This window comes from Medicago truncatula, chromosome 7 (assembly GCF_003473485.1).
Source record: "Medicago truncatula cultivar Jemalong A17 chromosome 7, MtrunA17r5.0-ANR, whole genome shotgun sequence".
NCBI classification, from domain to species: Eukaryota; Viridiplantae; Streptophyta; class Magnoliopsida; order Fabales; family Fabaceae; genus Medicago; species Medicago truncatula.
In genome coordinates this window covers 25,916,188-25,938,953 of record NC_053048.1, presented here as the reverse complement: position 1 = coordinate 25,938,953, position 22,766 = coordinate 25,916,188, and the positions used below count along the sequence as shown (strand labels likewise).

Genomic DNA, 22,766 nt, shown 5'->3' with positions numbered 1-22,766 from the left:
GTGAAGTTGATAATTCTAATTAGTAGTGACTAATATTTACCGAAAAACTCATGAGATATATAAGATGGATTCTCCCATCACTATTGACTTTTATCCATACACAAGAGTCAATGGTCAAACTTGTTACCACTTGTTTAAGGGGTTATAGTCCTTTGTCATTTGAACTAATCAATTATTGACGAGAAACCTAAATAAATAATCCTAAATATTGTATGAATACACAAATAAATTTAGAATTTAAATCCTAACTCATACATCAAAAGATACACAAATACTTGTGTGTATCTCTACCAAGGTGCCAAATATTCCTATTGAAGAAAAATATATCCATAACAAACTACAATCAACATGACAACAAAACAAAAGTTGCATTCAACCAACATACAAATTGGTCTAATAAATAAAGCACATAGAGATATCATGTACCTAGGATTGCCTTCTCACTTAACCTCTTTGGACCTTTTTAGATTGACTTATTTTCCAATTTATGAAAAATTGTTTATGTACATAAATAAGTTTATGATAATTCATAAGTTCTTATTAATGAAAATTTTATCTTTATAAACTATTTTTTTCTTCATAAATTACATTGAAAAACTTATGAATAACACATAAAAAATATATTTATTTGTATAAGTTGTTTTGTATAAGCTCAAAAAGAAGTCAATTCAAACATAGTGAAAGTGTTGTACTATATCTTGGGCTACAAATATCCAAATTAGCCGATTTGAATTTTCTAGAATAGTTAAGAGACAAAAATTCACTTATGAACTTCCCTAACTTATAAAAGATAATAATTCACTTATTTTAACTCCAAAGAGCTTTACTTGTGAAATAAAGAGAACCAGAGATATATGAAGTTCTCACATAAAAATACTTTATCCGTCTCAAATTACAAGTCGTTATGACAATTACACGCGTATTAAGAAATATAATTAATTTTATATTTGAAAGAAATATTATAAGTTGTTTTAGAAAATTGTCCTTATTAAATTGTATGAGAAATATAAAATAAAGAATTGAAAAAAGAGAAGTAAATAGTCAATTTCCCCCCTGAAATTGTAAGTTTCATCAATTACCCCCCTGAAATTAACAAAACTTCAATTACCCCCCAGAAATTTCACAACGTTAGTCAATTTACCCCCTCCGTCGAATTTTTCTGTTAGTGAACATGGCGTTTTGCAAATACCCCCCCCCCCCTGAAGTTTTACACTTATGTGCAAAATGCCCCCCAAATTTAAAAATTTATATTATTTTTTTCTTAAAAACAAACAATTAATAGTTAAATATTAAAGCTAACTATTAATTTTGGAGTTTGGAAAAACTACACACAATTATTGTGTTTGCAATTTTGCAGATCCTATAAAACTGCTCATAACCTAAAATTATTTTTAGATCTCCATATTCAATTCAATTTAATCTCTTATTTTTAAGGTAAAATACAATAGCGGTGGTGGTTGCCTGGTTGGTGGTTTCATTACTGAATGGGGTGGTTCCGGCGACCCTCTTTGCAGGAAGAAGAAACGTTGGGGCGACCATGCTTTAAGGCGCACAACAACCGTTGTCTCCGCCTCGCCGATGTTTTCGACTTGCTTCATCTCCGTCGTGGTCGCCGGTGTTTTTGACGTCTGTTGTTCCAAGAAAACAATAAAATCAAATCGAAGAGAGAATCAAATCAAAGAGAGATAATAAATTATTAGGAAACATGAGTTGAATTTGTGTTGAATTTCACTTGAGAAGATGAACTGGGAAGATGAACAGTGAGAGTTGATAGATGATAGAATAAAGAGATATACATGTGTTGTTTAAAATGAATCTATTAATCCCATCCATCTATTTTTGATCTAATGGTTGAGATTCATTCTCGTCATTCTCACATAATAAGTCCATTCTCATTTGATACATCCTCTATATATATATATATATATATATATATATATATACACACACACACACATCAAAATAGGGAAAAATGTGTATTTTTAAAGTGACAATAATGGTTATTTCTAATAGACAAATTATTATTTTTAGAGGTTTATAAACAAATTAATAATCAGATTTAAATTTATATTTTCTCCTTCACCATCTTAGTCTTTTAACTCCTCCAACTCCTTCAACAATTTGCTCAAACCATTTAAACTACATAACCCCCAATATTAATCCACAAATCATCCCATTATTGTCACTTTAAAAAATACATATTTTTCCCCATTTTGGAGCCTATTTTGATGTATATATGCATGTAGTTTTCCCAAATTCTAAAATTAATAGTTAGTTTTAATATTTAACTATTAATTGTTTGTTTTTAAGAAAAAGATAATATAAATTTTTAAGTTTGGGGGCATTTTGCACATAAGTGCAAAACTTCAGGGGGGTATTTGCAAAACGTTATGTTCACTAACAGAAAAAATTGACGGAGGGGGTAAATTGACTAACATTGTGAAATTTCAGGGGGGTAATTGAAGTTTTGTTAATTTCAGGGGGGGTAATTGTTGAAACTTACAATTTCTGGGGGAAAATTGACTATTTACTCAAAAAAGAGAGTATAATAGGAAATGTAACATTAATGCTTCATTGATACTGTGAAGCGACTCATAATTTAGGATGACTTTTTTCCCAAATCGGCTTACAATTTGGGATGGAAGGAGTGTATATTAAGGAGAAGTGTAAATTACAATAGTACCCTTCTATTTATGTTGTTAAAAAGAAAGATTTGAATTTTTTTTTTGTCAAAAAGCAAGTGGGAGCATGCTTGTTAACTCACTTCTCATTTTTTTTTTTTGGGTGGGAGTAAGTTAGCAGCCCCATCATCAAAGACGTGAAGAGGATTCTCCGCAACGACGTCGTTCTTATCACATATGAGGTTCGTTCATAAGGAGGATAACAAATTTTCCCATACCACGTGCCTTCGAGAAGCCACTAAAGTTGAAATTTTATGATTAAACAAGTGATCCCTACGAGCACGTGGAGCACATTGATATTGTCCTCAATTACCAATAGGGGCAGGAATCGGTAAAGTGTAAGCTCTTCGTCCTCTCTTTGAAAGGTGCAACAATGACCTGGTTCAAGGGCCTCGAGGACGACTCTATTGATTCTTGGAAGGATCTTTATGATGAGTTCACTTGTAGGAGAAGGAATGTGAAGTCGATGGCAGCGTTGAATGTAACACCCCGTTTTCCCAACTTAAAAATTTCATAACAAATATCAGAGTATTCAACACATAACGGAATGCTACACTTCTTAAAAATCATAGATGAGATAATTAACTAATTATCTTTCCAAAAATCATTAACATATTAATTCAAACTTAGCAGCGGATTTAATTCATTAACATAAGTAAGTCTTTGGCACGCAGGCCTTATTAAAACATAAGCAATACGTAAAGGAATAGAAAATAGCCACAAAAGATCCCATCCCGTTACGTATCAGAGCATCCTAAGACTCAGTGAGGAATAAGTCACTCACGACAGCAACACCAGCAACCTACTAACGATCACCTGCAAGTTACTCATACGAAGAGCAACATTTTCAAGCAGAAGGGATGAGATTTCACAAAACAATAATATTAAGCATATAATTCAACAATTATATTTAACAACATAACATTTCATCATATATAATAATATAGCAACAACCTGATCATCATCCTATAGTAACATACTTAACACGTACTCACCTTTCTCAATAACATAAACAACAACATATCACATTACATATAACTATATCATAACCACATAACATCATCCTAATCATTATCATAAAGCATCATAACATCATCTTAATCATTATCATAAACAACGTAACATCATCTTAATAGGCATATAATTCATCATCTCATCATAATATGACAACACGTATTTAACATCTTATAATAATATAACAACACATCATAACAACCTCATATACAACATCATACTTAATTATCATAAAACATCATAATCATCACAACATCAAATAATCTTTCATCAACAACTCAAGGTTAAATAACAACTTAATCACAACGACACAACTTCAACTTAACAATGCAACTTAGACCTCTTATTCATCTTAGACCATCTTGACAAAAATGCAACTACAACCTCTTAGTCATGCATGTGGTACCAATACGGAGCATCAAGCCCCAATCGCTATTTGAGTATTATTATACTTCCGAAGCATCAAGCCCCAATCGCTATATGCTAATGCATGGACTCGACTTCTTAAACGTCTTAATTCGACAACCTCTTATAATAGTCCAATAATTTGGAACATCAACATCTTCAACGACTTGGACCGACTCATGCAGCTTAGTTAGTTAATGATCAGCAACATAGGCAGTATGCAAAACATCATGATATAATAATATCGCACGTAAGTAAACAACATCTCAAATAATCACATATAATTCAAGTAATGCATATACAATTATATCACATTATAAACAACATCAAATCATCATAAATCAGCTTCACAGATCATCATTAATATTATAATTAATATTCATAACTACCCTAAGGTTCAACTCTCAACAACTCATTAGACCCTTTATACAAGGTTATTTCTTTCCTAAAAACATCTCTAGATGGTTAGGATAAAGTCCCTACACTTAGGAAGAAGTTTGGAAGCATTTGGAGTGAAGAAAATTGCATTTTTAAGGTTTCTGGTATGACATCATCGTGGCGCGTTGGTCTCCCATCGTGGCACGATTTTTCCAGATTTGACAGACGACTTCAGATTTTCAACCTTCACGTTTTCGCTCATAAAAACCAATCCGTTAACCCGTTTTCGATGCCGTTTTCGCCTACACGCTCCTGACACTTAGCTCTATCATAATCTATAGAAAAATTCAAGTTTAAACCACCCAAAAATCGGTTTCCAAAACCTCACATAATCACTTATTTGCAGAAACGTTTAGACGCCGACTATTCAAGCGAAAATCCCAATTTTCATCAACCAAACCCAAAAACTGGTTCTAATCATTGTACTATGAACAATCTAAGGTCTGAACATTGTTTCTTCATTAATTCAACGGGTTTCCAACATCTAATCAACCAATTACAACCTCTAACCCTAATTTCCCAAATTCCCAAAACTACATGTTAAATCCAATTTCAGAATCATAGGCTTAAGAAGATTGAATGTTAGTCCCACCCTTACCTTAGTATTGATGATCGGCGGTCTCTCTCCCTCTTGGTTCTCCTCTTCTCTTGTTTTCTCCCTTGATTTTCCAAAACTGATCGTACGTGAAAATAATTCTAAACCTAGTTTCTCCTATTTATCTCTCCTCAATCCACTTTATCCTATTTCCTCTATTTCCACTAAACTCTTCTAAATTCCTAAACAGCCCCACATCTCAATATTTATTTTATTTTCAAATCTTATTCTATTAAATAATATAATAAACCACCTAATAAATCATATAATCATATAATATATTTTAAACTCTTCTTAATAAATTCAAATAAATCAAATAATTCAAAGAGGGCGTTACATTGAACACATTCATCTAGGGAAAAAAGGAGACTCTCGGGGAATACGTAGAAAGGTTCACTCGCGAGAGCGTTAAAGATTGAAGCGTGAACGATATGTTGAATTGCTTCATATTTGAAAACAACATGTGCGACAAATGTAATTTCAAAGAAGAGTTGGGACTCAATGAGTCCAGAGACATGAATGAACTTTTGATCCGCACATAACCTTACATTAATTATGTGGAGATGCGTTTAGCAGCTGAAGCCAGGAAGAATAAGCAGCTTCAAAAAGGAAGTGACAAGAAACGTTAAGACGATGGCTAGAAGATAAAGGGGGTACCATTCTCATATCTCTGAGTTCACTATATTGCATACATCGTGAGAACAAATCTTTCAGGAATGCAGAAATGCATATTTCAAAGACGCTATGGTCAATAACGCTACACAGTTGAAGGAAACATTGCGCACAGACAAATCCAAATACTAGAGGTTCCACAGGTGCGCAAGCCATGACCCAACGATTGCTTTCAGCCGAAGGATGCAATCAAAGAGTTAATAGAAAAGGGGAAGCATAAACACTTCACCAATGATGACTACCACAAAGGTTGCAAAAATAAGCACAAAGACTGTTCGTGGGATTCCTCTCGCCGTAGTGAATACCTGAAGAGGAAACACTTTCCTTCTCGAGAAGAAACTCCACGAAGAAAAGAAATCAACAACGTGGATGAAGAGAGAAAGAGAAGGAAAAGGATGACAAAGATAAAAAGAAGGGAAAATGCATTTTCCAATGCGCCATCATGGGAGGGTTCCCAAAGTGTAGGAACATGTTCAAGGGAACGATGAAGAGGAAAATTGCTCAATGTCACCAATCCGCCTAGGCCGTAAAGAAGCCTTGGAAAGAAAAGGCCCATCCTTAAATTCACTGATGATGACAAGATAAAAGGTGCTTCAACCGAAATCTTCCCGCTAGTCATGGTGGCTACAATTCGCGATCACGACTTATCAAGACGTTTAGTCGACAAAGGGAGCTCATGAGACATCATGTACAATGAAACCTTTGAGAAATTGAACTAATGAAATAATGTTTGATGTCATAATACTTGACGTCGTACAACGACACTGTCCCCCAAGGCTTCAACAAAACTATAACCTGTCCTTATGGGTATTTCGAATTTAAGTTCTCTTTTCGTGAGGGTGACAATGAATGTAGTGTTGAATCCTTGTTCTTGGTAGTCCTGCTCAAATCCATTTACAATTGCATATTGGGGAGACCAACGATAGAATCCATGTACGCTGTCACCTCCACCGTCCACCTTAAGATGAGGTATCACAACGATAAGGGAGAAGTCGTACCCATTCATGGGGACCTGGGCGGAGCAAACATATGTCACAAGGTGCTGCAATAGATGTTTGATGCATTTGCAATACATCAGGGGGAGCTGTGAAGAGATTTGACACTCATATGCTTCAAGCTTTTGATTGCAATGTCACGGGCTTCGACGTGCGACAAGAGGAATAAAATACAAAATAGGAGGAACGTTGCGAGATACCAATTTCCCTAAAAGCAAAACTTTACTTTGAGAGGCCCACACCAGATGGAAATTTCAAAATCATGCAGCTAGACGACACTACTGTGCAAAAAGTTATGATTGGAGAAAACTTCCTTGTTCCCATGGAGGAAGGCCACATTAAGTGCCTGAAGGGAAATGCATATCTATTTTCCTTCTCAACAAAGGAAATGCCAGGGATAGATCCAAGTGTAGCATGCCACAAGCTTAAAGTGAATCCTTCAGCCGAGTACATAAGCAAGTATAGGCGCCATTAGTTCCCTGAAAAGACTCAAGCAACAAATGAGATTGTGAGCGGCCTCCTTCAAGCAAGTTTCATTTTAGAGATCAACTACACTGAGTGGTCGTCGAATGTTGTGCTGGTGAAAAAATCTAGTGGAAAGTGGCACATGTGCGTCGACTAAACAAACCTAAACAAAGCATGCTCGAAGGATGCTTATCCTCTCCCCATCATTAATAAGTTGGTGGATAATTCATCTGGCTATAACCTTCTATCATTCATGGATGCTTATTTAGGCTACAACCAGATTCCAATGGACAAGGTCGACAGAAACATGACAACTTTCATGATTGATGGCACAAACTATATGTATAATGTCATGCCTTTTGGCCTGAAACACACAGGTCATATGTATCAAATAATGATGAACAAAGTCTTTGAAAGGGAACATTTTGGAGGTATATATGGATGGACATAGTCATTAAATCCGTAAGGGGACGCTAACATAAGACCCACTCAAAAGACATTTTTGCTCGTGTGCGACGATATAACCTGTCCTTTAACCCAAAGAAGTGTACCTTCAGGGTCAAGGCAAGAAATTTTTAGGATATCTACCTCACTGAAAGAGGAATCGAGGCCAACCCTGAAAAATGCAATGCAATCCTCAAGATAGAAACACCTACGACCGAAGAGTGTATTATGAAGTTGAATGGAATGCTCACTGCTCTAAATAGGTTTCTCTCTAAATATGCTCAACGCGCACTGCCATATTATAAGTTGTTGAGAAATGAGGAAACCTTTGAATGGACTAAGGGGTGGGAAGAAGCTTTCATGAAGCTCAATAATGTTCTGGCTCAACCTCTAGTGTATTCCAAGCCTATGGAAGGCGAAACTCTATTTGTCTAGCGCTCTATCTCTTCGGAGGTCGTAAGCGTCGCCCTCGTGAGGTACAGACGAATCAAAATCATGTGTACTTTTGTTCCAAGGCACTAACTGGACCTAAGACTTGTTATTAGAAGATTGAAAAGATCGCCTTGGTGTTGATAGTGGCGTCCATGAAGCTAAAAAGATACTTCTTAGCGCATCCAATTGTGGTTCGCAGAGATTAACCACTCAAGCAAGTCATGTTCAGGCCATATTTAACATAAAGAATGACCAAATGATATGTTGGGCTGTTAGAGTTTGACATATATTTTGATACGTGCAAGACACTCAAAACACATGTATTTGCAGACTTCCTCGCCGAACTCACTGCACCAACAAGTGAATCGTGCACAAGATGGACCTTCACAGAGGAAGTGGAGAAGGTCTCATACTCGAGAACAACGAAGGCCTCATTGTCGAAATGTCTCTATGAAGCCTTTATCGCCGGCCTCAATCTTGCCCTCGTGAGGGAGGAGGCGAGAAAAACTAAGATAATTTTAAATACCAAGTCGCCACTCCTATCAATTTTTTAGATTATTTTTGCGATTCAATTTTTTTGTGTGTGTATCTCTATGTGAATTTTATCAACACGTAACAAAAGAATAACTTGAAAATTAATGATAGTTTATCAACACGAGAACTTTGTTTATTAGTAGAAGATACACCTAAAAAGTAAAAAAAATGTCAAGTCCAATAACATTGAGGTATAGCTTTTGTGAAAATTAATGAATAGAAGTTGATTGAGTACATATCTATTTACATTACATGTACACACTTGGTAGATGTTACTAACAAGGAAGGGCCTTTCATAAAGGGCAAGAGTAACGTGACAATTATCACAAGCAACTTAATACGACATTCACATGCTTATAAGCCACAACTAATTGTGTGCTGCTTTAGTGAAAATAAAAGTAACTTTGCACTTCTTATATTTCATCATAAAGTGTCTTTGACGTAGAAATGTAGTTGAGGTTCATTGTCAATGATACAATGTATAATCCATAATCATTTCTATATAATTAGCATGATCACAAAAAAGTTTAAAACATATTGCACTGTTTTTTTCTTATCGCCATGGTTGGTATGCTCAAACAACAAAGGTCGGTATTCGCGAATAAATATCTTAGTCAAGATAGTCAAGATATCTCGATCGTTGAATAAAGATTAAAAACTTATTTATTATGAGTATTTTATGTGAAGAAGCACACGAAAAATAGATAAGAAAGTGCATGTCAAGTTTTATCCTATTTTAAAAATGACTCAACAAAAAAAAAAAAAAAAATAGTAGCCATGCGATCTCTATATCTACGGTTTTATGATTCCATATAATCAAATTGATTAGTGTATAGTGTATATGAATATATTTTTTGTATGTACTTTATTTGTTTTATTAGTGATTATTTATGATTTGTTTTATTAGTGATTATTTATGAACCAATCAATTGTTGTGCAGCTTCTTCTTGTTTGTCACTCTCTTCGTTGCAGCATTGATATGTGTTAGCAAAGCTGTTGAGGTAAGCTTCAAACAGAACTACAAGGTTACATGGGGAAGAAATCACGTTTTGTTTTTTGACAACGGTAGAGAAGTTCAACTCTCATTTGATAAGATTTCAGGTTTGAATATTGAATTTGATCATATATACAAAAATATATTTACAGTAATTCTTGATAAATAATTTAATTTTAAGTCAAATTATGTCTACTTCCTTTAGGTTTATTTTTGACCATTTTTTTTATTCATCCCCTATTTTATTTTATTTTTCTAATTATTCATTATTGTTGTTATCAATATGTATGCACCATTTGTTTTTTAATGTGTTCTATTAAAAAAAATACATGTGTGACATTTTAATATTGAGATAATTTAGATAGACAGGTCAGATTTGTCATTTTATTTTCTTCATTAGCATTTTTTAAATCTAAACATCTCGAACAAGGTAACCTAACTTTTTGCAACATTATCTTACATTTTTGTGACTGTGCGAATCACAATTTTTATTCAACAACCAAATACAAGTGTTCTTTCATGACGTCCCACACTAGAGATGAATTGTCCATTGTTATGGGTTCAAGAATTCAAACTATTTCATCCAATCCAATTTACTAATTTGGCGGGTTTGGGTTCTTTAGAAGGAAAGGAATGACCGTGTATTCCAAAACACGGCTTCTGATTTTTCAACTCTAATGGCAAAGGTGAAACTAACTCTTTCTTATGGTTGAAATCAAAACAGGGGCTATTTAGTTACAGTTACCATGACTGGTGGAAACATCCCCTTCTTTGTATGGGTGTTCACTTGTAATTTAGTTTTCTCTGTTTTATCTCTTTGGTGGTGTTGATATGTGATTGGCACCATGTTTATGTAAATACTTTTGGGTGGTTTGCTTTTTGCATACCTTGTGCGGGACACTCCACTTTGTTAATATTATATATCATTTTAGTTTGTTTAAAAAGAAGAATTGAAACCATTGCTGTTGAAAACGAAGCATAAAAGATAATTGCGCAAGAATGTCATAACTTAAGGCTAGTGTGCAAATAGAATGTAACATAAATATTGATTTGAGAAGAAAACAAAACTTAAAGATCAATCCAAAAATCGATCAAACTTAAAAGGTGATTTTTATAGATCTATTGATGAATTATGTTTTAAAACCTCTTGCATCCCTTTTTAAAATAAACCTATTGTTTCCTTTTCAAGTAAAAAATATATTTTATCCCAAACAATTAGCTTTTATGTACAAAAACAATAAAGTTTAGGGTAAATAAAATGAGAGTTTCTATGCTAGATTATGCAATTTGACATGTATCTTGGTCTCTAAATTAATAGTTAAATAAGTTTTTTTTTTTTTTTTAAATTACAATAACTAAATATTATTTACGGAAAGTGTCAGTGATATAGAATTTAATTTTTTCTAAATTTTATTACTCAAAATAGTGATTATTAATTTTTTTTACGGTAAAATATAAAAAGTTAGTATAATGCTTATAAACAATAAAACGATGTTTTTTTAGTATGCAATGACCATTCATAAAATACAAAACTAAACAAATAGCTCTTTGATTCATATATATGATCATTATTTAGAAGAAGAAAAAAGTGTCAAAGAAATTATGTATTTGGTCTAGATTTGGGTCTAAAATAGTTTAAGCATCTCTTATATTTCCTCAACATTAATACACTTCCTCTGCCCCAAAATATAAGCATCAACAAGAAATGATGTATTTGGTGTAAATTTTGAAACAAACAGTTTAATTTTTGTTGACCTATTTTCGCTTATATGTTGGGGTGCAACAAATACAATAGAAAAGAGATGTGTTTAATCAAAAGAGATCTAACGATTTTAACAAAATAAAAAGGTGTATGTGTCATTTAAACATACAAAGACTAATGTAAGTGCAATCACCCCTTCATAAGTCTATCGTGGCAAATAGTGCATTGTGAATTTGTGATTGATTACTCTTTATTTTTGAAGAATTTTTGATGTTATTTTTCTAGAGATATAGCATTGCTCTCTATCAAATAGTAAAAACATAAGTATAATAGTTTAATTTCTCAAATTTATTTACTTTTCTCAAATGTGTAGGAGCTGGGTTCAGATCAAAATTGGAATATTCTTCTGGGTTCTTTCGGATGAGAATTAAGATACCTACCAAGGATTCACTAGGAGTTGTTACAGCTTTCTATGTACGAAATTTATCTTATAGTTTTAAATTGTGGTTGTGATTGTGACTATGCTACAAACTTTTATATTGCGATAAAATGTAGAAAAATATGGTCGATGCGATTACAATTGATGTTTTAGTATCATTGCACTCAAAATCTTTGTATTGGAAATGCAATTACGTACCAAACATCGATATTTAACTATGTTTTTCTGGTTAGCTAACAAGTACCTTTCTTTTTCTTTTTGGTAATAATTTAAGCTTACTTCAAAGGCATTTGCACACTTGGGAGGGAAACATGATGAGATTGACTTTGAATTCTTGGGCAACAAAGGAGGGCCATATACGTTGCAAACAAACGTGTTTGCGAGTGATGAAGGGGGGAGAGAACAAAGGCATAGCCTTTGGTTTGATCCAACAATCGATTTTCATACATATGGAATCCTTTGGAACCAACACCAAATAGTGTAAGTGCACCTTTTCTCTTGGAGTCGAGCTTCTATATGCATCCACGCATTTAAGATATCGGTAGTCATTTAATCTTTGATCGAATGATCCAGATTCAAGTTCCATATTTTCAATTATAAAATAAAATTTGTATTTTTTTGGTTTTATTAATCAAAATCAAGAGGCAACTAATATCTTGAATGTGTAAGCAAAAGGGAATCAATTTCCTTCTGTTAGCATTCAAAATGAAAGAAATGATGTTTAACGGTGACTAATCTTTGTCGGAGAACCTGTAAGACACACAAACTAGGTTCTCCCCTCTCAATCATATTGTTTTCATATGCATGAGTCAGAAATCGAACCGTTGACCACATGCTTAAGGGCACAAAGTCCTTACCACTTGAACCAGTTCATCCTTGGTTACCCCTTCATTTAACCAATTCAAATAGTTACCATTTATTATCTAATTGAGAGACAAAAATTTTAAAAAATTGTGCTCGACCAGTATATACTTCATTTTTAATAGCCATAGTCCAAAATAAAAATGTCCAACTTTATCAAAATAAAATATCCATTTTTTTATTCAAAAAATTGGAATAAATAATTATTGATGTGGATGAAACATTATTAAAATTTTCAGGTTTTATGTGGATGAAACACCCATTAGGATATTCAAGAACAAGTCAAACAAGGGAGTGAGTTTTCCTTCAAATCAAATGCACGTTACAGTTAGCATATGGAATGGGGAACCATGGGCATCTAATGGTAAGAAAATTGACTGGAAACAAGCACCTTTCTTGGCTCAATTTCAAATGTTCAACATTCATGGCTGCCAATCACATAATCCAAGAAAATATGACTGCTATTCTCCCCATTTATGGTGGAATGGCATGAAATATTGGGAACTAAACCCACAACAACAAAGAGAATATGAAGATGTGAGGAGGATACATTTGTTGTATGACTACTGTTCTGACAGAGGACAACTACATAAAGAATGTCAAATTAGGTGACTCATATGAAATCAATTCTTAGTTGTAAAGAGAATAAATACTTTCATGAATGTTAAATTTATACAAAATTGTTCAAAAATAAATATCACTTTTAAATTTTAATCTAATATTAATTACTCCATCCATCCCTATTTATAAGATTATAGGATACAACCTTTTTTGAGAGAATCTTAGGATGCTATTTACACATATTAAGAAAAGTTGGTTGTATAAATAATGTGTGAAATTCGTGTATGATTATTATACTATTTTTTCTTTGAAAGGGATTACTCCCTCCATCTTTATATATAAGCTTTTTTTTTTTTTTTTTTACATTTTTAAGAAAAGTTGTTAGTGTAATTAATGCGTTTATTTTATATGTTAATGTTACCAAATTGTTTTTTTTTTGTTTGTATGTGTATTAAATTCGACTTTTCATACCCAAGAGCGTTTAGATGAGATGGAACGGGTCTCTTCTAGCTTAACCAAGGTTCTGGGTTTGAATCCAGCCTTGGGCATGCAACAGTGTTAAAACTCTTAGGGAGAGCTTGCCGGCCATTTGGGTCCCACAATGCTGAGGGATTAGTCTCCGCAGTTGCGCGGAGGATAGCTGGTTTACACCCAAAAAATTTGACTTTTCATATTTCAAGATAAATTAGTAGTATTAATTAGGGATATATTTAGGAAAAAACAATAATAAATGAATCTAGTAATCTGAAAAGAAATTTATATTTAGAGACAAACTTTTAGTCAAATGAGTGCTTATATATAGGTAAGGACGGATGAAATATTATATTAATTGTCCTTTGGACATGTTTGGTGCACACATCACATGTTCCTAATATCAAGAATCGAACTGACAACGAACAGTTTGAAGAGTGGTCTTAAACATGAGGGGTCTATCACTATTTTGGCTATATATATCACATGTTTGGTGCACACATTATAAAAAATATAATATCATTATTTTATATTTTATGTGTTTGGTACATACATTTTATAACGACATAATAAATATATTATATTCAAATCATACATTAGCTTGTGAAACAATTACATATATTATTTAAGCTTAAATATGAAAATAGTCCTTGCAAATATCTGATATTTTTAGTTTTAGTTCCTGTAAAAATATTTTTTTTTGTTTTAGTCCCTGCAAATATAGAATATTTGGTTTTGGTCCTTGGTATTTTGTTTTAATCCTTGTAAAATTGATTCATATTGGATTTGGTCCTTGTAATATGTAGAATATTTGATTTTAGTCCCTCAAAATGAGTACTAAAATGAATATTATAGGGACCAACTTCAATATGAAATGATTTTACAAGATTAAAATTAAATACCAAGAACCAAAACCAAATATTCTATATTTGCAGGGACTAAAACAAAAAAAAAATATTTTTATAGGGACTAAAACCAAAACGCCAAATATTGGCAGGGACCATTTCCATATTTAAGCCTATTATTTAAAATTAACTTTTAATATTTTCAAATTTAATAAATTAAAGAAAATACTAAAATGATTAAAATGAATATAAATAATTTTAGATAAATTTAAAAGAAATGCATTTAAGCAACTATATAAACCATTTCAATCTTTATTTTAAAAACAAAAGTAATTCTCTTTTTTATTTTATCAGGAAACAAAAGTAATTCAATTATATATTTTATATAAGCTAAATAAAGTAAGTGGAATGTTATATAGGACAACATTGGTTAAGGAGCATTAAGTTAGCCATGGTCCCACTCCTTTTACTAGTAAAAAAACAATAGTAAATTATTTTAATATAAATTTTGTCACTATATCTATCATTTTCCATATTGAAAACGTGTATGATTATACAATGTAAATTAACATAAGCTTGTTCCTTTACCAACACTGCATGCATGCGTGCCCCTTATTTGTTGTTGTAAAGAAAAAGAATTGTCACTGCATGCTTGCTCCATTCTTTCTTAATTCTCTGTTAAAAACTGAAGCTTTTTATTTTATTTTTTTGAATCTGAAATAAAAAAACCTATTAAAAAAACTTCAAAATAAATATTGAAAAAAGAAGATAAAATGTTTGCCTCTTAGACTACCGAAATTTTTGGTGGGCACCAACTCCTGATGAAGAAAGAAAGTTAGAGTATATTCTTTGGTCTCCTACTTCTTGTTTTGATTGGTACCAAAAATATGGTGATGTTGTTGTATTTGATACTACATATAAGCAGTGGCGGAGCCACATACTTTTAGTAGTGGGGGCAACAATTTAATCTCTAAACTATAACATTATTTTCAAATTTAATCTTTAATATGTAAATATAATAAGTGATTCGATTAAATTGATTGATTTCATATACTTAAAGAGCTAAATTGATGGATTTCAGGTTTTATTTGTTGACAAAAACAGAAACTGATTTAATTTTTTTAGGCACAAACGGATTTTATATAATTTAAGAATTACTTATTATAATTTTATAGTTTATGAAATAAATTTAAGAATTATCTTCTTGAATTTTGAATTACTACGGTCTTCTTTTCCTGGTTAAAAAAAACTGCAAGACAAAATATATAACAGATTAATATTCAACATGTTTTTTGGTTGCTTGGTTAGAAACATTGGCAATCCCTTCTAATTTAAACTTTTAAGTCTTACCATAATATAGTATAATAATCATCATATCATATAATTAAAGGGGATAAAACCAAGAGTTTTTCTATTCACACCCCATATATTTCTGGTTACACCCAAATTTTCTTAAAAGTTTTTTATAATACCAAAATTGCCCTTCTATATATTTTTTTTTAAAATCTTTATTTCATTCATTGTCACTCTAAAATTCCAATCTCTTTCACCCACAAACGATAAAAGAATCTTGATGTTCAATCAATCTCTATGGAAGATTAAAGAATGAATCAAAACATCTTTCATCCATACTCGACTGCGAATTTCTTCTTCTTTTTCAATAATGCTAGTTTCAATTTTCTTCTTCTTGTTCAACTGTAATATACGACAGTTTCAATTTTACATTGTTGAGGTTAACTTAAATTCAGTTTAAGTAGGTTCATGTAAACTTAGTTTACGTAACTTACTTAAACTTTGCTCAAAAAAAAAAAAACCTACTTAAATTGGGTTTACATGACTTACTTAAACGGAGTTTACATGACCTACTTAAACTAAATTTACATGTACATACTTAAACTGAGATTACGCAGAATCATTGAACAAGGTTGAACTTTTAGATGTACACTTAAACTCAATTTACATGACTTACTTAAACTGAGTTTACATGACATATTTAAACTCAGTTTAAGTAAGTACAAATGAGTCCTAAGAGTAGAAAAACAAATGAGTCACTATTGATCAAATGAATTGGTTTTTTTTGTTAAAAGGAAATGAATTGGTTAAAATACTTTTTTTTTTAACAAATGATTAAAATACTTTTAAGATTATAATTTTGTGTATTCAATTAAAACATTAGTTTGATATTAAGAAAACGGATTTTATTTTATTTATGATAATTTATAGTAAAATCTCAGCTCTTTTAGAAATATTTACCAAATAGTTTTTAACTTAAAAGTATTAATAAAATTGAAAAAAACAACAAAAAGCAAACAACTTTAACTTTCACTTTTAAATTTTATTTTTTAACTTTATTCTTAAAGTAACTTTTAGACCTCGAAAAAGTAGGGCCAAACGCACCCTTAAAATCAGTTTACATGACCTACTTAAACTAAGTTTACATGACTTACTGAAACTAAGTTTAAGTATGTACACTTAAACTCAGTTTATATGACCTACTTAAACAGAAGAGGGGTTTTAGGATGTAACCGAGAAGAAGGAATAGACTTTTTAAAATTAAATTTTATGAAAGGATAATTTGTCATTTTAGAGTGTAATCAAAATTAAACAGGGTGTGATTAGAAAAACTCTAAAACCAACAACAACTAAGATGTCGAGGGTAATGTAGTTAGTCAAACTTAAATATAAGTAATTATTTGTAATTTTGTATAGGTGTGAGTTATGATTATACTATATATTGGTATACCGAATGAAAAGATAGTGGGGGCACCAGCCCACATACCACTGAACGTAGCTCCGCCCCTGCATACAAGGTCACTTCTTATGAAATGTTATTTGAGATTTTTGTTGGTATTAATAGTTATGGAAAGACTATACTTTTTGGATGTGTACTCTTGCATAATGAAACAATATTTACATTCGTTGGTTGATGAAAGTAATTTTTTTTATTTTTTCTTTATATAATTTGATGCTTTTTTAGTTAATAAAACAAATATGAATGCTTCCAATTCTTTTTAGACATTTATATCTTTGATGAATAAGTTACTGAAGACTATATTAACTTATCAAGATTCATGGATGAAAGAAGCAATCTCAAAAGACTTGTCGTTAACATAACATAGCTTTTGCATATGGCACATTACTTTTAAGTTTAATTCTTGGTTTAATGTTATACTTGGAGAAAAAGAATAATAACAACAAGAAGAAGAAAGCTTGTGAAGATGCAAATTTAAACCCGATTGTTCTTTCAAAAGTTTAAGTGCATATTTTGTATTCATTTTATTTATATTTTGAATTTTTTATACTAGTTACTAATTAAAATTAATTTGTGTTTCTATGTCCACGATGTATTACGAAGATTGTTCATGTTAAAAATGTCTACAATTTTTTTTTTTTTTGAGATTGCTTCTTTCATCCATGGATTTTGATCGGTTAATATTGTCTTTGGTGATTTCTTCATCAAAGATATAAATTTCTACACAAAAATTGGAAGCATTCATATATGTTTTAATAATTAAAAAAAACATCAAGTTATTGATAAGTGCTTAAAAGTAACATATTTCATGTGTTAATTTAGGCAAATTAGTGACTTATTTTGCAAGTTATCTAAGGAAAAGCTACCTTTTGAGTGTATTTTTACCATTTATGCTTTACATGCCTAATTCTACCCAATTTATGCAGGAAACGACAAGCAAGGACCAAGAAAGAACCTCCTGAACCAAGAGATGGTCGCTTAAGCGACCTCCTGTTCGCTTAAGCGAACCAGTTCCAGAGAGCATCAAGATCTTCGTTTTTCCAGACGCTTGCAGCACGCTTATGAAGAAAAGAGTTGCACGCTTAAGCGACCTTTGGCACGCTTAAGCAACCATTGTCCAGTGAGTACTAGATTTGCACGCTTTCATCTCGCTTCTCACACGCTTAAGCGAAGTTCATCAGCTTCATATGGATAAGGCACACGTGGCAGCTCCCAATTGGCCAAAGGAAGATATTTTGGTAGCTCGCTTAAGCGACCTTAGCACACTTAAGCGTGCTGACACGAATTCTGCCCATATAAATAGTTTTCCTTCTCTCTCTTGATATATGCTATTACATTTTTATTGATATTTTCTAGTTTTTAGAGATAGACTAGGGCTTTTCTAGAGAGAGAAACACAAAGCAAGGTAGTTAGGAGTAGATTCAAGCCAAGATTTGTTGAGACATCATGGATCTTGTCTTGGAATCTTCATCCTTTCTGCATCCTTTGTAAAGCTATCATAGACATATGTAGCTACATCTACTCTTGTAGTTTTGAGATCTTCATCCTTTCTTCATCCTTTGTAAAGCTATCATAGACATATGTAGCTACATCTACTCTTGTAGTTTTGAGGTATTCAAACAAGCTATTATGTAATCTTTTGATCATTTAATATATGGTTCTAGCTATTTATTCAATATTGTTGTTATTCTTGCTTTTATTGTTTTATTGAGATTCAAAATGATATGGACACATACTTTTGAATCTAGAAATAGAATAACAATCTATCTTAAGTTATCACTCTAGACATGGATGTTAATATTTGATAATCACTTTTAATCTAGGACTTAATGCTTTTGGGTAATTTAATCGGTTGGGAAATCGTCGATTAAACTATCCAATCGACTTTGTGATCGTTTAAATGTTTGGGAAATCGATGTTTAAACGATCCCTTAGAAATAACGATATCAAAAAGCTAGAATCCGTTAATCAATCGAGAGAGAGAGCAGCTATTACGCTTGGTTGATGTCTCTGACCGCAAGCGGAATAGCCCTATCTCTTCTCGTTTTACCTTTATGTCGATTAGGAAAATAGTTTTACACGAACAAACAATTTATACTCAAACACTTAACGTGACAAATATTGTGAAAATGCTTATGAAATACGCAACTCCCTGTGGACACGATCCTATTATACTTACGTGTAAATAGTTTTATGAGATGGAAAAATCATTCATCAGTTATCAAGTTGTATAAAGGAAAAATAAAGAAATTACCTTCATCAACCAACAAAATGTAGATATTGTTTCATTCCATAAAAGTGCACATCTAAAAAGTACAGTCTTTTCGTAACCATTCATACCAACAAAAATCTCAAATGGCATTTCATAAGTATTGACCTTGTATGTAGTATATCAAATACAACAACATCACCATATTTTTGATATCAATCAAAACAAGAAGCATAATACTAAAAATATGCTCTAACCTTCTTTCTTCATCAAGAGGTTGTGCTCGCCAAAAAATTCGGTAGTCTAAGAGGCAAACATTTTATCTTTTTTTTTAATATATATTTTGAAATTTTTTCATAGGTTTTTTATTTCAGTTTTAAAAAAAAAGTAAAAAAACTTCAATCTTTTACAGAGAATTAAGAGAGAATGAATCTAGCCTACAATAAATTTTTTTTCCACCCGAGCTTATTAGTGCACCTTGCACCGGCTTGTTGCTTAATAATATTTTCCCGATTAAAAAAAAAAAAACCAATAAGGGGCACGCGCGCACTGTTGGTATAGGAGGAAGCTTATGTTAATCTATACTGTATAATCACACACGTTTTCAATCTTAATATACGATGAACAAACAAAATTATTTACAAACCTAGTCACTCTTTGTGACTTTATACAAGATACAGTTACAAGTACATTCATTCATCTTTTATTCAATTTTTTTTTTTGGTTCACATTCATCTTTTATTCAAACCACCACAAAATTAATAAGGAGAGTAATGACATAAAACAACACATTTGAATTGTTAGCAGAGTCCTCATTAATTCATAAAAAACCATACAGTGATGGTTACACCATAACTTTTACTAACCAATAAATAAATCAATTTATTTTTTGTATGAGTTTCCTCTCTAGATTCTTTAGAACACACAAAATTAAATCTATTTTTGTTTGTAAAAGTATTATCCGTAACATCATTTGGGAATAATCCCTTAAAAAAAACATTAGGGAATAACAATTTTTGATTATAACATATGCACTCATAAAAACAATATAACTCCAACTTGGTAACTTAAGAGTAATGTTACGAAACTGGCCTAGTCATGAATTTGCATAATAAATTTAGCCAACACCTTTGAAAAACATATATTATATATATTGATGGTTGAAAAATCTTGGATAATTGTGTATTAGAATTAGTTCAATAGAAAGAAGGAAAAAATTGTAAGCAAAATTGTAAGAAAAATGGAAAGGATTGAACTAGTTGAAAAAGTTGTGATTGTTCCTGAGCAACCAACACCCCGTAAGAGAATGTTCTTGTCAAACATCGATCTGTCGCTCGTTGTTTACCAAGATTCTTCCTCTTTCTTTGATCCTCCAAGCAACCAAATGAGTTTCTCTGAGATTTGTAGCAAGTTATATGGTGCACTCGGTAAAATGCTTGTGCATTATGATTTTATGGCTGGCCGACTCGTGCCAAGTTTGGAAGAGCATAATCGATTTGAAATTGATTGTAATGATGCCGGTATTGTTGTTGTTGCGGCAAAAACTGATCGAAAGTTGTCTGAATTTGGTGTTATTTCAGCACCTAATCCAGAGTTAAGGGAATTGGTTGTTTTCTTGCATGGTGATGAAGATACTAACTTGAAAGAAAAACCCCTTGCTTCATTACAGGTTAATGTTCTCTAGAGCTCTTTTAAATTCAACCCCTACATATTACAAATATGCTCTTCATATTCATAAGGGTCTTAACATTATTCACACTTTTCCATCTCTATGGTTAAATTATAACAATGTCATAGGTATATTGGGTTTCGATTAAAATATGACAGAGTCGCAGACTAAATCATTCTCTTTAAAACGTTTTATGACTCTAAATTGTGCGAGCAGACAAAAACAGCTCGCTCATATGCTTTTTTTCAAGAAATATTGCTTTCTTTTCTTTCTTTTTTACGTTTCTTCTAAAAGAATAATCATATTACTTTTTTTCATTAATAATGATGTAACACTAACATTGTGTATTCTAACTTTTTTTTAGTACCTCAATCTTTTACATAATTTTTTGTTTTATGATAGCTGACACAATTTGGATGTGGAAGTTTGGCACTTGCTTCTCATTACAACCACTGCATACTAGATGGTAAAGCAGTAAGAGAGTTTGAGGCAAATTTAGCGTCTTTAACGCGCGGTGACGACCTCATCACAGTACCTAATGCAGACAGAACATTACTTAGAGCAAGAAACCCACCAAAGATAAGTCATCCACATTTTGAATACTCAAAATCTACAAACATAGAAAATTTGTTCACAATACGCGGCACAACTAGCACCAATGTTAAAAATTCCGCAGCTGAGAATCAAATTCATGTGCTTCATTTATCACCACAAAAAATTGCAAGCTTCAAAAAGAAAGCACAAGAGAACAAAACCTTAAAAAACATCACAACATTTCAAGTTGTTGCTGCAAAAATATGGAAAGCAAGAACCATAGCGACAAAGATGGACGATGATAAAGTATCAACAATGTTGTTTCCAGTTGATGTTAGAAAAATGGTTGTTCCTGAACTTCAAAATGGGTTTGCAGGTAATGCATTGGTTCCGGGTTTCGCAAGAGCGACTGTGAAGGAGTTGATTGAACTAGAAGATGATTTTCTTATAAGGAAAGTGCAAGAAGGGATTGAAAGATTGAATGATGAGTATATTAAATCAGGTATAGATTGGTTAGAAGTGAATAGAGGAGTGCCTTGTAAGGAAGATGGTTTTTCTTTGGTGGCATGGTGGAGATTAGGGTTAGAGAATGAAGTTTTTGCTTGGGGTACATTGAAATGTGCTACTCCACTTATAGTTAAGCCTGGTTTGGTTATCATGTTGCCAGGGACAAAAGATGAAGGGGGTATTAATATATGTCTAAGTTTACCTCAAGATCAATTGCAAGAGTTTTGTAGGATAATGCTAGAAACTTAGAACTTGTTTTGTATTTCAATAACTTGGTATTGTAGCTAGGGCCGTTCTTTGGAGGAGTGCAAAGAGCTCAACCGAGCTGGGTCTTCCAAAGTGATGGGTCTCAAGAAAAAAATTATTGTTCAATATGTCACCCCCATTAAAAATAAATAAATAAACATGTTTCATGTTTCAATTTCTAAGTAAAAAATCATGTTCCATATTTCTATTTCTAAGTTAAAATACATATTTTTAGTAAAAATAATTGCTAATTTATATTTGGTGGCTAATAATCATTATACGAATGTTATTTTCAATTTAA

The 22,766-nt window shown here is 32.0% G+C and overlaps 2 protein-coding genes across 2 annotated transcripts; both read left to right on the top strand.

The window, feature by feature from the left end:
- The first annotated feature begins 9,201 nt into the window (after nucleotides 1–9,201).
- Nucleotides 9,202–13,328, top strand: LOC25498250 (putative xyloglucan endotransglucosylase/hydrolase protein 1). Its single transcript, XM_024770336.2, has 5 exons — nucleotides 9,202–9,262; nucleotides 9,616–9,776; nucleotides 11,745–11,845; nucleotides 12,085–12,290; nucleotides 12,911–13,328. The coding sequence occupies exons 1-5, from the start codon at nucleotides 9,237–9,239 to the stop codon at nucleotides 13,281–13,283; spliced, it is 867 nt and encodes a 288-aa protein (XP_024626104.1). The 5' UTR covers nucleotides 9,202–9,236; the 3' UTR covers nucleotides 13,284–13,328.
- Nucleotides 13,329–20,749: 7,421 nt separating this feature from the next.
- Nucleotides 20,750–22,562, top strand: LOC25498249 (omega-hydroxypalmitate O-feruloyl transferase). Its single transcript, XM_013593133.2, has 3 exons — nucleotides 20,750–21,178; nucleotides 21,581–22,397; nucleotides 22,504–22,562. Exons 1-3 carry the CDS (start codon nucleotides 20,750–20,752, stop codon nucleotides 22,560–22,562), a joined length of 1,305 nt encoding a protein of 434 aa, XP_013448587.2.
- The last annotated feature ends 204 nt before the right edge of the window (nucleotides 22,563–22,766 follow it).

What these genes read in the sequence shown, in the direction of transcription:
- LOC25498250 (XM_024770336.2), top strand. Translation starts at nt 9,237, where the DNA reads ATGGTTGGTATGCTCAAACAACAAAG. An exon ending in CTCATTTGATAAGATTTCAG is followed by an intron (nt 9,777 to 11,744) that starts GTTTGAATATTG and finishes TCAAATGTGTAG; the next exon opens with GAGCTGGGTTCAGATCAAAA. An exon ending in TGGAACCAACACCAAATAGT is followed by an intron (nt 12,291 to 12,910) that starts GTAAGTGCACCT and finishes TAAAATTTTCAG; the next exon opens with GTTTTATGTGGATGAAACAC.
- LOC25498249 (XM_013593133.2), top strand. Translation starts at nt 20,750, where the DNA reads ATGGAAAGGATTGAACTAGTTGAAAAAGTTGTGATTGTTCCTGAGCAA. An exon ending in AACCCCTTGCTTCATTACAG is followed by an intron (nt 21,179 to 21,580) that starts GTTAATGTTCTC and finishes GTTTTATGATAG; the next exon opens with CTGACACAATTTGGATGTGG. An exon ending in AGGGACAAAAGATGAAGGGG is followed by an intron (nt 22,398 to 22,503) that starts GTATTAATATAT and finishes TTGGTATTGTAG; the next exon opens with CTAGGGCCGTTCTTTGGAGG.